This window comes from Lithobates pipiens, unplaced genomic scaffold (genome assembly GCF_037356315.1).
Source record: "Lithobates pipiens isolate NorthernLeopardFrog02 unplaced genomic scaffold, aLitPip1_a1.2 Scaffold_16, whole genome shotgun sequence".
Taxonomy (NCBI): domain Eukaryota; kingdom Metazoa; phylum Chordata; class Amphibia; order Anura; family Ranidae; genus Lithobates; species Lithobates pipiens.
Genome location: NW_027507748.1, coordinates 22,846,155 through 22,861,968, shown reverse-complemented (window position 1 = coordinate 22,861,968; position 15,814 = coordinate 22,846,155). Strand labels below are relative to the sequence as shown.

Sequence of the window (15,814 nt, the reverse complement as noted above, 5' to 3'; positions counted from 1 at the left end):
GGGAAGAAGTATTGGGCCCCTTTTTGGAGTAATCTCTTACAATGTTTTAATAAAAAGTTTATCTTTTTTCCCTTTTTTTGCACTCCGTGGGGGGTTTAAGGCCGTATAGGGGTCCCCGTATGGACACCCAAGGGTGCACGGTAGGTTGGACTTACGAGTCTTTCCCGCTGTGTGCCCACCTTGAGGCCCCCTCTGGTCACGGCTCCCAGGTTTGCCTGTCGCCATATCATCATCTTGTATATTCACACCATGGAATTTGACTGTCAGCAGGGTATGTTATTGCGGCTGTGCTGACCGGAATCGGTTACTTCCGGTTTCCGGATTTTAGTCCGTGCCCTGTGGGCCTCCCTAGAGTGTCCACATGGCGCCATTGGTGGCGTGATATCAGTGTCGCATGCCGCTTTTTGGAGCCAACGGGGAGGGATATAAAAGCAGCACAGCCTTTGTGTGCAGCTTGAGGAGCTCATGTTCAACATGGAGGACATCACAGGGTAAGGAACACATCTCTATGATTAGAACTGACGATACCTTGTCCAGCTTGGTCTGGACATTTCATTTGAAACAAGTAACAATAACAAATTGGTTTCCCTTTTTTTTTTTTCAGTGGAACCATCTATTGAGAACACATTTCAGTTTGTATCATGGAGATACATTGGTTTGGCATTTTTCCCTCTTTCATGTGATAACGCACACCGACTGATTATCAGGTGTGCGTGTCAAGACGCTATACATTATTAAGAGGTGAGATATGTTCCCTATGAATTTAATCCCTCTGTTTCTAGATAAAATCATGAAAATTATATAGAGGTTTATTCATGTATATCCTCTTTTACATTTGTTACTTTTTTATTTTTTTTTATTTTTTAGGTGTACTGTGTGTTATGTGTTTGACCTCCATGTGCTTGAGCTCCCAATAGTGATACTAGATATATTCAGCATAAACTTAGGAAAAAGGGGTGAGTCTGGGGTCTGTTTATATTTAGTCCATGGAGCTGTTCTCCCGTATATATACATAAATAATTTGTCAGACTCCAAATGGTAGAATTTGACTATTAAGGGCTATAATTATATATGTTATACCTTAGGTATTATTATTCATTATTCGCTATGATAAAATTGACATCAAGTCATCCCTCCTTACGGGTGACCCAACACGGCCACGATTGACCATGGAGTGCAAAATATTTGTGTCGGGTGACATTGCTGGTTGACTCCCTGTATGTGCTCACCCCTGGACCTATGCTGAGGTATGGAGTGTTGCAATATAGTTTTTTTTTTATTATTATTTATTTATTTTTTTGTGTGTGGGGGGGGGGGGGTGCTGTTGGGGAAGGGGGGAAAGGGAGGGATTTTGGATGGGGGTGGGAGACTTCATCTGATATGGATGTTCCCGATGGGGTTTCATGTGGCCATCTTGGACTGATCTAATGCTATTTATGTTGATGTGTTCTTTATTAATTTGTTTTTTTCTCTTTTCTATACACCTAAGGTTGAGAATCTATATCAGAATTTATCTAAAAATTACTTTTGAACAACTTCGTCCCTTTTTCCTGATGAAGCTTTTTTCAGCGAAACATGTAGTTTTTGGAAGCAGTATTTTAAGTGTAAGATTACAGCATTGACAGTGTCATTAATAGGGATTTTGTGTATATACCTATGACTCTGAATATATGTCTGTATCCATCTTTTTATTTGTGTGTTGTGTATAAATAAAATGTTTTTTTTTAAAATTTTTAGAATAATACGTTGTAGTGTATATTTGAAATATGTACCCTTAAAATCCCTTATCCAGTACTTTATTATTCTTTAAGTGAAATGGGATGTTGGTACCTTTATGTATAAAGATTTTTGGGAAATTGATCTCTAGCCACACCCTAACTTTTTATATATGTCATTATATCATTAGACTATATATATATATGGGTACTTGCCTATTCTATTTTACATTCCTACTTGTCAGGTATGTGAGTGATTCCATTTAGTATTTATATACTAATTGATTCATTTCTGCACTTTAGTTAGCACCACATACTTCACTTATTCGTATATTTTATCTGTGTGGGAACACTTTTATATGTTGGCAGCTTCCCCCATCCTTTTATATCCTATTCTATACAGTTTGGTTTTACACATCATTTCCCCCATTTTATTAATGTCTAAACCGCTGGCAACAAAAGTGAGTACACCCCTCAGATTTTTGTGAATATTGTATTCTATCTTTTCATGTGACAACACTGAAGAAATTATATTTGTCTACAATGTAAAGTAGTGAGTGTACAGCTTGTATAACAGTGTAAATTTTCTGTCCCCTCAAAATAACTCAACACACAGCCATTAATGTCTAAACCGCTGGCAACAAAAGTGAGTACACCCCTAGGTGAAAATGTCCACATTGGGCCCAAAGTGTCAATATTAATTGTGTGGCCACCATTATTTTCCAGCACTGTCTTAACCCTCTTGGGCATGGAGATCACCAGGGCTTCACAGGTTGCCACTGGAGCCCCCTTTAAATTGGTGGAGAGTGTAAACCCCCTTTACATTGGTGACCAGTGTAGAAATCCCCCTTTATTGGCTGCTGATGTAAAATCCCTAATTGCATTGGCTGTCAGTGTAAGTTCTTAATAACATTGGTGATCAGTGTACATTTCCCTTTACATTGGTGGTAAGTGCAGAATGGCCCTTACACTGGTGGTCAGTGTAAATCTCCACTAACATTGGTGGTCACTACAAATCTCTTTGACAATGGTTGTCAGTTTAAAGTCCCCCTTACACTGGTGGTTGGTGTAAATGGTCTTATTACATTTGTGTCAGTGTAGAAATCCCTCTTTTCTTTAGGTGGGAGGGGGCGTCAAATCCCCTGTTACATGGTGGTCAGTGCAAATTCCCCCTCACATTGGTGGTCAGTGTAAATCCCCCCTCACACTGGTGGTCATTGTATATTCCCCATTACATTAGTAGAATGCCCCACTATATACTTACCAAAGATTTCCAGAAAATGTTTTCCCAGGGTCCAGTCAATATTAAAGACGGCCCTGGGTACATCTGTGCACATGTGGGATCTGAAGCGCAAGCCTCCCTCAGCAACCTTTTGGATGTGGACTTCTCAGGCAGTAGTGAGGGGTCCAGGCCAGAAAAGAGGGAAGATCTGCCCCGCTGCTCTAACAAGGTAACAGATATTTTCTTAAAAAGGGGAACATTTTTCAGTTATGTAAGGGGGAGGAACCAGGATAAATTAGTTGGGGGCTCAGATAGTTTAGGGTTAGGATTTGCACTTTTAGAGGGACATTGAAGCATAATGTGACGTTACATGCATTTGTAGGTGTAATAAACAAAAGACTGTTTTTATTTTCAAATATTTTATTGTATTTATCAGTTTTTATTACAATGATGAAGATATAACATTGAACAAGATTTTACAAATAGGACAATTATCAATGTAGTGTTCAGGTTTAAAGTCAGGAGTCCTCAGTCCATAAAATCGCTGTGCGTTGTCAGCCAAAAGCATTTCTGGCAGATCAGATTTTTAGCCACTTTCGGATCCTTTAAAGCGGTATTGGACCCAAAAGCAAACATTTATTATATTGCAGCTGCATTCATTTTCCTTTTTTTTTAGGTTTTTTCTTTCTTTTATTTTTTTCTGGTGATCTGGCCAGTAAGTCTGTTGTTTTTCAACAGAACAAGCTGTCCTGAAAATTTATCAGTTTGAGTGTTGAGCCAAACCATTTAAGGCTCGGTTCACACTAGCCCGCCCCCCCAAAGTCACGACTTTCAGAGCACCTTTGGAGTCCGACTTTGATAGGACTTTGATGTGACTTTTTACACTCCGTGGCACTGAAGTCGTATCAAAGTCGGACCAAAATAGTGCAGGAACTTCTTCTAAAGTCGGACGGACTTGTGTAGTGTCAGTTAAAGGGGTTGTAAACCCTTAAGGTGAAAAACCTCCTGTGATTCGGGTGCCCCCCAGAGCCTCCATTTTACTTACCTGAACCCGGTGCCGGTGACGCGCACACCAGCTCCAGCTGGTTTCTCGCGTCCCGATTCGATAGATTTATAGCAATTGGCTTATTGGCTTCTGCTGCTGTCAATCAAATCCAATGGTGAGCCGGAGGCCAAGTCCTGCTGTCTGTGACAATAGGCACAGCAGCAGGACACTGGAGCACACCCGCACGAGTGCCCCCGAGGGAAAGCGGCTCTCCAACAGGGCACTCGGGAAGAGGAAGGGCCAGGAGTGCAACTAAGGGACCCCAGAAAAGGAGGATTGGGGCCACTATGTGCAAAACCAACTGCACCGAGGAGGTAAGTATAACATTTTTGTTTGAAAAAAAAAACACCTTTAGATATCCTTTAAGATGGCTCTCATAAGGAAACATTGAATTTCACATGTCATCTGACTTAGAGTCTTAGCCCCTGTACACATGGTCAGAGATTTCGACAATCAAATCCGTTGGATTTTGTCCGTCGGATCTTGTCCGAAACTGTTGCATACACACAGTTCGACTAAGTTGTCGAAAAATGCGATCTTTCAGAATGTGATGACGTAATTTCATTACGACGGGACTACATTCAGGCTAGTAGCCAATAGCTTTGATGTAGGAATTTGATCTGAGCACGCGTGGCACTTGGTCCGATCAAAATTCGCTACACATGATCGGAGTATGTGCGATCAGCCCAGAAATATTTCCAACATGTTGGTAAAAAGAGTCCGACGGATATTCCAACTGAATCAGTCCGATGCATACCACACACAGTCGGATTATCCGACAACACGGTCCGATAGGACACATTCCGACGGATTCTCCGACCGTGTGTACAAGGGCTTACAAGACAGATCCTATGTTGCATCAGTGTGAACTGAGCCTTCAACTGACAAGGGGTACTTACAATGATAAGTTTTTATTTATTCATGTACATTCCAAAAGAAAAAACAAACAGTTTGCCGTATCTGCTCATGTAACAGCAATGTTAGCTGGAATTTGGCTTAATTTTGCTTGTGTATCCAAAGCTGATAGTACATCCAACACTCCCCTGCCCCTAGATGGACAATGCTGTTGTCCAGAGGTGCCTCCTGTGCTCCTTCTTCCTGTGATAGGAGGTGTGTTGCTGGACAGATCACCAGGTGAAAACAGACAGGGGAAAAAAAGCCTAAAAAAAGAAAACAAATGCAGCTTTTTTTTCAGAAAATAGGTGCAGGAACTCAATAACGACCCTCCACAACTCATCACATAGTGGGATAATAGTGTGGTTAAACTTCACTAATGCCCTGTACACCAGGTTGGACATTCCGACGACAAAATCCGTTGGATTTTTTCAGACGGATTTTGGCCCAAACTCGTCTTGCATACACACGGTCACACAAAGTTGTCGGAAAATCCGATCATTCAGAATGAGGTGACGTACAACACGTACGACGGGACTATAAAGAGGCCAGTAGCCAATAGCTTTCATCTCGTAATTTATTTTGAGCATGCGTGGCACTTTGTGCATCTGAATTGTCTACACACGATCGGAATGAAAACAATCAGATTTTGTTGTCGGAAAATTTTAGATCATGCTCTCAAACTTTGTGTGTCGGAAATTCTGAAGGAAAAAGTCAGATGGAGCTCACACATGATCGGAATTTCCGACAACACAGTCCGATCGCACATTTTCCGTTGTAAAGTCTGACCATGTGTACAGGGCATAACAGTGGGAGGGTCTTAAGGGGCATTAAACACCAGGAGTGCATTACATACAGAGTGCAGAGTTTGGGGGTGCACTACAAAGAGAGTGCAGAGTTCAGCCTTCTTCCACAGCCACTTACCTCTGCATCCTACTTTCACCTATCTTCAGCTCTGACCCCTCTATGCCACCCCCCTTCCTTAACAGCTCCACCATCGTCCACATATCTTACTTTTGTTGCTGTATTAAGCTGAAGCACCCAGCCGGCCCTAGTGCCTCCACTGTAGGTGACTTCTGTGTTGACAGGTGATAGAGGTAGGCAGAGAGCCTGAGCCAGAGGTGGTGGAACTGAGCTCCACCAAGTTCCAGCTGGAAAAAGGGGAAAATCAAAGCTTCAGTTTGACAAAAGAAGAGCTAACACTGAGCTCAGAAGACATCTAATGCCGCGTACACACGATCGGAATTTCGGGCAGCAAAAGACCGATGAGAAGTTTTCACCGGAAAATGCAACCGTGGATCCATCGGACTTTTTCTGGTGGAATTTCGGCCAGCAAAAGATTGAGAGGATGTTCTCAATTTTTCAGACGGAAAAAGTTTCTATCAGAAATTCAGTTCGTGTGTATGCAATTCCGACGTGCGAAATTCCGACGCATGCTCGGAAACAATTTAACGCATGCGCAGAAGCATTAAAATTCCTTTTTATAGTGCCGTCATACGTGTTGTATGTCGCCGCGTTATTGACCATTGGAATTTGGTGTGACCGTGTGTATGCAAGACAGTTTGAGCTGAATTCCGTTGAAGAAAACCTTTGGACTTAATTTCCGATGGCAAAACCGGTCGTGTGTACGTGGCAAAGCACATAATGGGTTGAGTTTAATACTGCATTAACTCCTTGTTGCTGGCTGCTGCTGGCCCTTTTAGGAATTTGATGGGAGGTGGAGTTCCTACTAATGCGACCCAGTGATTGGCTGTTGCAGCAGTCACATGATCATAAGCGCCACCCACCAGCTCTCTTTCATTAACAGTGAGGGGGAGTTGTTGGTGGAGAGTCGTTCTGCATAGAATGTTGGAGGCGACCGACAGATTTATACAACCAGCATTAGGACCCATCCGCTGTGTGGACACATATGTGCATTATACCAGTGGGAAGAGGTTATAGAGATAAACATATGGAATGCATGTATTGTAGAGATGTGATGTATACTTTATTCTCCATGACATATCATATAATTAGGAATTTTGTGATGACTAATTAAAAAGTGAAGTGGGGAATATTTGTCCTATGAGGATTCTTCATCTTCATTCTCTGGTATCATTTGCAACTCCATTTTAGAGATCCAATGGATCCTCATCTATTTTTGTAGCCTGCAGGATTTCCTTCAAAATTGGTTCCTGATCCAGAGGTAGAATCACATAAAGGCAGATATTATCGGGCTGTCCAATGTCAACCTGAAAAGATGAAGAAATTTCAGAAAACAATTCCACCTTTTTAATTGTGTATTTTCACTGATATTCTACTTATATTGGTAAGTATTGGTAAGCGTTCTATCAGGAATAACTTTTCTGAGATACTATGCACTTTAAATTGCAAACTCATGAGAAGCCCCTATAAAAATCATTAGTAAGACCTCATCTGGAATATGTAGTTCAGTTTTGGGCTTCGGTTCTCAAAAAGGATATCAGGGAACTGGAGAAAGTGCAGAGAAGGGCAAACAAACTGATAAGAGGCATGGAGGAGCTCAGCTATGAGGAAAGATTAGAGGAACTGAATGTATTCCCTCTTAAGAAGAGGAGATTAAGGGGGGATATGATCACCACCATATATAAATACATAAGAGGGATATGATATCCATGTATAAATACATAAGAGGGATATGATCTCCATGTATAAAAATATAAGGGGGGTATGATCACCACCATATATAAATACATAAGGAGGATATGATCTCCATGTATAAATACATAACGGGAGATATGATCTCCATGTATAAAAATATAAGGGGGGGTATGATCTCCATGTATAAATATATAAGGGGGGATATGATATCCATGTATAAATACATAAGGGGGTATATGATCTCCACGTATAAATACATAGGGGGGTATATGATCTCCATGTATAAATACAAAAGGGGGATATGATCTCCATGTATAATACATAAGGGGGGATGTGATCTCCATGTATACTACATAATTTCCTCCGCCGTCACTTGGATATATATGGTGTAGTGCTTTAAAGTGACTAAAACAATAACATGACTGAACATAGTGCGATCGTGTGTAAAAAAGTGACAGAGACTGGTAGTCAATATTATGGCACACTAGGTAGTGGCAAACAATAGCAACCACTCTTAGGACACACTGAATAGTGATAGGTACTGGCAACAAATCTTGGATGACAGAGAAAATGATAAACAATGGAAAAGTGACTGGTATGATAACACTGAAATCACAAGTATAGTGTCAGGATACAACCGATATACAGAAAAGGATAGAGAAGTCCATATAGTGTAATTCCATATGACAAAAGGAAACATATTAAAAGGTTGTACACTTACATTAAAAAAGTGTTTCAAGGGCTTGTATAAAACAAAAGGTGGCGGCAGTGGAGTCCTCCCGATGCGTTTCGTGTCAATACACTTCGTCTGGGGTGTCTCTGCACCGCAGCCTTACTTACATTTATAGAGAATATGACCCTTCTAACCAGAATCTAGCTCATAGTATCACCATGTGAATGTAAATGTTACTTCTGGGTTAAGCCAAAATGGCGGACCGGCGTGCGTTCCACGTCTCTATATCAAAGAGTGGTAGGCGTTCCACCGGCCGTCCAACTTCCGGTTTGTGTGAAATAGACGGCCATCCCAAGCCTCAATGTGAAAGCAGGGCTTGCTCTCCACAGCCCGTCTCAAATACAGTATTATGGTGAACAAAGCTGATATATAGCAAGAAATACTCGGTGTCTGCAGAACAGTTATCACATATTCTACAAACCCAGACTTGCAATTTACAGCCACTGGGTCGTGATTGGGCAAAAGGGATATTATTTCAGAGTTTAGTAACTATGGACAGCCGACTATAATTTAAAACCCCAAATACAATGTGTCAAAAGTTTTGGGACATATGTCAGAGATGGATTCTTTTAAAGAGGTTTTACAATAGTAATAATCTTATCGTGATGTTTAGATACATACAGCCAAAAGGCAAAAAACATATATTATAATTCAATGTGACTGAATGAAAAATTATAATACCAAATTCAAACACAAAACATAAATAAATAAAAAGGAAGAGAAAACGCCCACTAAATTGTATAGAAGATGAAAATCGATATGAAAATATCAATAATGACTACCACTCCTAAGACTCATTAATGAAAGCATTAATGTCCCACTCCACATTCATTCCGAAAGGGGAGAAGGACTGGAGCTCATAGATCCAGAACGTCTCTAAACAACACACTCCTCTAGTCATAGCACCCCCTCTCCATGGGGGAACATACTTGTCGATGGCAATAAATTGTAAACCTAATGGATTACTGTTATGAAATTCTTTATAATGTCTGGGGACAGTATGCTTAGAATCTTTGCTTTTAATAAGAGCAATATGTTCACCCACTCTCACGGAAAACATCCTGATCGTGCGGCCATCATACTGTTGGCCGCAAGGGCAAGTGATTAAATATACAATATACTTGCTGCTACAAGTGCAAAATTGTTTGATCTTATATTTTTATTTGTTACAGTTGATGTAAATTCTAAAGTTTTGCGTCTCCCCAAAGAACATAAAAAAAGGAAGAACGAACTGGCGGGTTCACTATATTTGGTGCTATGCGGTTATGCAAAGAAGGTGCTCCCCTAAAAATGATTTTAGCCCACTCAGGTAGTGACGTGCTGAGAATAGCGTCATTTCTAAGAACATTCCACTGTCTGTTGACAATAGTTTTAATTTGTTTGGATTGCGTTGAAAATTACATCAGCATGGCCCATTTAAAGTTCTCGTCTGGTTTTTGTTTAGGTTTAATTACAAGGAGAGATTTTCTATCCAAGTTCGCCACTCTCTGAAGTTCTAGATCTAAAGACCTATCATCATACCCCTTATAAAGAAAACGCCATTTTAAGATGTTAGCCTGTGTGTTAAATGTATCCTTGTTGGTACAATTTCTGTGGAGCCTCAGGAACTGGCTACGTGGAACTGAGTTCAGCCATGATTTATGATGACAACTGTCTATAGGGACAAAACCATTACGGTCTGTGGGCTTAAACTACGTTTGGAATCTGAAGTGGTTATCAACCATCTCAATTTCCAGATATATAAAATGTATCTTACTTGTACTAGCCTCGTACGACAGTACGATACCCCTATCGTTAGAATTAAGGCAGTCAAAGAACATTCCAAGAGATTCTCGAGTGCCACTTCACAGGAGGAGGGTGTCGTCTATGTATCTTGCCCAAAGGACCAATGATGGGTTCTGTTGGGCATAGACGACATCCTCCTCCCACTTGGCCATGAAGAGATTCGCAAGGCTGGGAGGGAATTTGGTCCCCATTGCTACGCCCCTTTGTTGGAGGTAGTAACGTTCATTGAACCAAAAATAACTATATCTGGTAGCTAATTCTAAAAGTTCAATGAGGTATTCACACTGAAAGGGTGCCAGAGAGTGTTCCCGATCCAAAAAGTGGCGAACAGCCTCTATGCCCCTTTCATGTGTTTTACAAGTGTATAGGGACGCCACGTCTGCTGTGGCTATAATGTAATTCTCCTGTACTTCGATGTTCTCTAGTAGTCTAATAGTGGAGCCTGTATCTTTCAAATATGATGGAGTCTTTATGACTGAAGGGTGCAAGTAAAAGTCTATATAACGACCTATATGTGATGTGACCGAATTGATGCCACTCGCTATAGGCTGTCCGGGGAGGTTTAACGGGATCTTTGTGGATTTGGGGTAGGTAATATATGGTGGGTATACGTGGAGCTGTGGGTATCAAGAAATTATTTTCCTTTTTATTTAAAATCTTATGGTCATGACCTTTTGATATAAGGTCAACGAGTTGTTTTTTATATAAACTGGTGGGATTGTTCGGCAATTCTTTATATGTGCCCGGTTCACTAAGGATTCTATACATTTCTATTTCATACTGGTTTTTGTCTAAATTGAAAATCCCACCCCCTTTATCGGCCGGACGTATGACCAAGTCCTTTCGATTGCACAAGGACTTGAGTCCTACATCCGAAAAGTGTTGGTGGTGAATGCGTTTCTCTGGAAGTTTAGCTAGGTCTTTGAGAACAAGGTCTCTAAAGATCTTAACAGACGGTGCTACCGCCGTCACTTGCCACTATCAAGGCATTTTCAGGCGTGGGGCAACATAAGGCAGGAGCTCACCATGTCAGACTTCAGGCTTTTCACTGGCCCACCATTCTCCCAGCTTTGCAGAAAAGGCCTAAACCAGCACTAAAAAATACCAACCCACCTTGGCGGTTCCTCTGCCAGCATGTTAGCAAAATTCTGTTTAAAAAAACATCAGAGAAAAAACACCCATCTGCCTGGGAAGGTAGCTTACAGACCTCTTGACAAGTTTCAGTTTGTTCCCCCATAACAGCTGGAAGAAACAGCTGTAGATTCTCGCATAGAGAGACACTGGCAAAACACAAAGCTGACATACAGAAATACCGGGATCGGTCAATCCTTTCCCTGTAAGAGAGTTTCCAATCCTTTCAGGTGGCAACCTTGGCATCAGCATCTTGTAGCCTGCTTTCCCAATTTTTAAGGCCATAATCGCCGGGACCAAATTTGATGCCTAAATCTTTAATTTCCCCCCCACTTTCTGTCTCGACAAGCCAACCCCATTTGAATTTTTATGCGCTCAAGGCCCGTACCTGGCCCATTTAATCCCTGACATTTATAGAATACTCCATGAATCGGTGCCCATTACGAAATCTTCCCATGCATATATGCGGAAGTGGTCGCAAGTGTTAAAACACCCCATCCTACTCCCACAATGGCAGAGAATATGGGAAGCCGTCTCTAAGACGTCCCACTGTGTGGAACAGAAGTAAACGGCTTACAAGATACTGCTCTTTTGGTATAGAACGCCTGAAATTTTACATAAATATGATCCCACGCCCCCTGCGGTGTGTTGGAGATGCCGAGGGGATATAGGTTCCCATTTCCATATTTACTGGGAATGCCCATTGATCCGCCCATTTTGGCTTACAATACAATCCTTCATCCAAGACTTGTTTGAGATTTCCTTTCCACTAGACCCTCTGTATTTCCTACTAGGGTTCCTGGACTCTCTAGACATGCTCAGAAGCTCGCCACCTTTATTTTGTTAGCAGCTAAAAGAGCTATCCCTATACGGTGGTTATCCCGTACTTTGCCTGCTCTCCCCCAAGTCTTGCAGAACCTAGAACATATCGGCCGTATGGAGAAGCTTACAGCCATAGTCCATGACACTATGCCTCAGTTCTCTATGATTTGGGATCTGTGGTATCACTCTAAACTGTATACTGCTGCTTAATATAGACTACTAATTTATGACCTCTTACGCTGAGTCTAAGGCTCAAATTGACCGTTCACACCATTTCATGCCCTTCTAAAGGAATGAAATTTCCACATTCCCTGCTCACTGTTCTATGCCTATTTGATTGTGACGATTGCTGATCTGTACCGCAAATAATTGTTAATTTTTGTGAAGACATACTGAATGTGCTGAATTATCCTGCCCCCCCCCCTTTCTTCCCTCCCCTTTCCTTCCCTTCTCTCCCCCCCTCACCATTCCCCCCTCTCCCTCTGTTTTTGATTTGCCTTATATGATGGACTTACTGTCTACATGTGCACTTATGCAAGCATAAGATACTGTGTCATTGTTATCTTTATATTTTCAATAAAAATACAATAAAAAAAAAAACTTTAATTTCCAGTCAGGGCTCTGAAAAGACGTCCAGAAGCTTGAAGCCATCACCTTTCTCACCCATCCAAATAACTTCACTTTTATCCTGATTGATCTTTGAGCCAGATGCCTCAGCATACTCAGCATACTGCTCCATCACCAAGACCACCTCCTCTGCCGCCTCTGTCACATAAATGAAAATAGATACATCATCAGCATAGGCCATGACCCTCAGAGAATGCTCACCAGGAATGCCCAAAGGCACTCCGCACAATGGTCTGCTCTCTAACTTCTGGATGAATGGATAGATAGGGACGCATAAAGCAGAGGACTCAAAGCACACCCCTGACGCACAACCTCAAAGAGCCGTCCTATCCAACCATTCACAAGCATGAAGCTTTCAGCTCCTCTGTACAAGGTCTTCAGCCAATCAATAAAGCCCCCCTCCAGGCCATACTTGCCAGGAAGCAGCCATAGGCACTCATGATTGACCCGATCAAAATCTTTAGCCTGATCCAATGCCAGCAAGTACTTTCTCCAGCCTGCAGCCCTGCACCACTCTAAGCCCACGTACACACAGTCGGAGATTTCGGCAACCAAACCCGTCGGATTTTGCCCGTTGGATTGAGTCCGACGGATTGTGCCCGAAACTGTTGCATACACATGGTCAGCCAAGTTGTCTGATTTTGCGGTTGCCAAGAACGCGGTGACATAAGCCGTGTATGGCGGGACTAGAAAAAGGAAGTTCAGCACCACGTCCGGCACCCTTTGGGCTCCTTCTGCTGATCTCGTGTTTTAGTAGAAGTTTGGTGAAAGACGATTCGCGCTTTTCAGATTAGTGATTCAGATCGCTACTGCTCTTCAGTTTCTGCTTGTCTTTGCGTATCTGATAATCAGTGCGTGCAGTCATTAAGTATTTGCTTCTCATTGTGGACTCTATCTTGGTATAGTACGCTTTGAAAGGCATTTTTTATTGTCTGCTTGCTTCTGCTATTCAGGTCGTCCTTTCAGGCCTTGCTGTTTAGCATTGCTTTCTGGTGTCCGTTCTGACCAGCCAACCGTTTTCCAAACATGTTTCGTCTACGTCCTCATCGTACAGCTTGTGCTGTGCAGGGGTTCTTGTGACAAAGGGCTTGTGTCAAAGTCAAAGTAAGAACCCCTGCACAGCACAAACTGTATGATGAGGACGTAGACGAACCTTCAGGACCTCAAGTTCTCTACAGCCATCTCCCCCCAGGCTCTGGGGATCATTATTCCAGAGACATGTTCTGCCATCATTCAGCTCCTGCTGAAGGACTATATTATGCTAATTTTTAACCGTAAATATCACATTCTATGTATTTCATGATTGCTAATGTCTTGCATTTCTTTCCTCATTCCCTAATTACCATCATTGCAATATGCTCTAATTTATATGCTCTGCCCCTTTGTCCTCATGCGGATTTGCCTCACTAACTTCCCCACCATGCTCTTCTTGGCCCCTAAAAATAGAGTCTAGTCACTTGACAATGTATTTTGGCAGCTCCATAGTATTGCTTTTCCCTAAACACCCCCTAAAATCTCTTTTTTTTAACTTTAATCTTTATTAAATTTTCAGACTATACAAAACACCTTTTTCAAATAACATTGCCAACAGTTCATTACATATTCCTTCCAGCCAGGAGTCTGGGTTTTAAAGTGCCAGGAAGAAGGGGGCAATAAATATACATCCATACAACGAGTATAATTTAATAAGAAGAACAGAAAAAAAAAGGGAAAATGAAAACATTATCTAGACAGTACTATAACCCCCTTTATCCCTCCTCGACTCTTTTTACTCTTCCAACATTTTTCCTATTAATATACCCCCCTCCCTCCTTCCCTCCCTTTATATCTTTACAACCCCCCCTCCCCCTCTCAAGTGTATATATTTGTGCTTTTAACCTTCAATGTAACATACATGTGTTGTAATGTGTTGTAGTAATTCTAATACCTTTATTACCCTCTACCCTACCCCCACCCAGTACCCATCCCCCCCCCCTTCTCTACTCCCTTTTCCTAATGTGTTTTAGACTGGGGTATGCATCTCTACTAACCAATCTCGCCAGTTTCTGTTAAACTCTTTTAGGTTATTCCGTTTTGCATATACCGCTCTCTCCTTACATAGATATTCGTTTACAGCGCTCACCCAATCCTCTATTGTAGGAGCTAGATTTGATTGCCATCTTCTAGCAATCATTCTTCTAGCTTGAAATAGGCATCTTAGAATTACGATAGTTACTCCCTTTCTCTCTGCTTTCTCGTCTCTATATCCCAGGATACACACTATGGGGTTTGATTCTATTACCGTCCTAAAGACTCTGCTTAGTGTCTCTACCACTCCTTCCCAATATCTAAATAATTTAGGACATTTCCAGAGCATATGTATTAAATTTCCTATCCCCCCACACCTAGAACAACAATCATCTGCTCTCTTACCAAATCTAAATAATCTCTGGGGGGTATAATAAGCTCTATTTATTACCATCAAGTGAGATATCTTATGGGGGGGAGAGACTGAGACTTTTGGACATGCCTCCAGAATATTTTTCCACTGCGCTCGTGTTATATTACCTATGTCTTGCTCCCATTTCCCCTTCTCAACCCTCCCTTTCTTCTCACAATTAATCTGTGCACCCAACTGGGCATAAAATTTAGATATTAATCCTTTAGTGGGTCCTACTTGTGCTACTAGATGTAACAGGGACAGTTCTTCCCATGTTGATACTACGTTTCCAAGCTGGGTCTTTAAAGCGTGCCTTACTTGTATATAAGCATAAAAAGACTTTTGTGGTAACTTAAATTCTTTTTGTAATTGCTCAAAAGATTTAATACCCCTACCTCCATATAGCTGACTCAACCTTACAATACCACATTTTTCCCATTCTACAATTTTTCCAACCCGCCATATTTCTTGTAGCTTCTTATTATTCCAAAGGGGTGTAAACTTTGTTATTTTACTGTATCCCATTTTTTTTTTAACTATATCCCATAGTTTTATCATCATTTTTACTGTGGGGCATCTATACTGGAATGAATCCGCTTCCAGGGTCTCAATCAACGTTCTATGCGGGGAGCCTATTAATACTAATATCCCGTTTGGGGTTCCACCATTCACCTCTTCTATTCCCCCTAACTGTTGTAATTGGGATGACCAAAAATAGCACTCCGGGTGGGGGACTGCGAAACCACCTTCCTCTCCCGGTAGCTGGAGCATCCGCAACCTCAATCTAGCCTGTCCTCCCTTC

General features: G+C 41.6%; 1 protein-coding gene across 2 annotated transcripts in view; it reads right to left on the bottom strand.

The window, feature by feature from the left end:
* Window positions 1–6,841: 6,841 nt before the first annotated feature.
* The window catches only part of LOC143981667 (leukocyte cysteine proteinase inhibitor 1-like), a 40,025-nt gene continuing 31,052 nt past the window's right edge, over window positions 6,842–15,814 (bottom strand). For both annotated transcript variants that reach the window (XM_077479668.1, XM_077479666.1), the window contains one exon: window positions 6,842–7,107. In XM_077479668.1, the coding sequence (XP_077335794.1) occupies window positions 6,988–7,107 (120 nt within the window). In that variant the 3' untranslated portion in view covers window positions 6,842–6,987. The remainder of the gene's footprint in view (window positions 7,108–15,814) is intronic.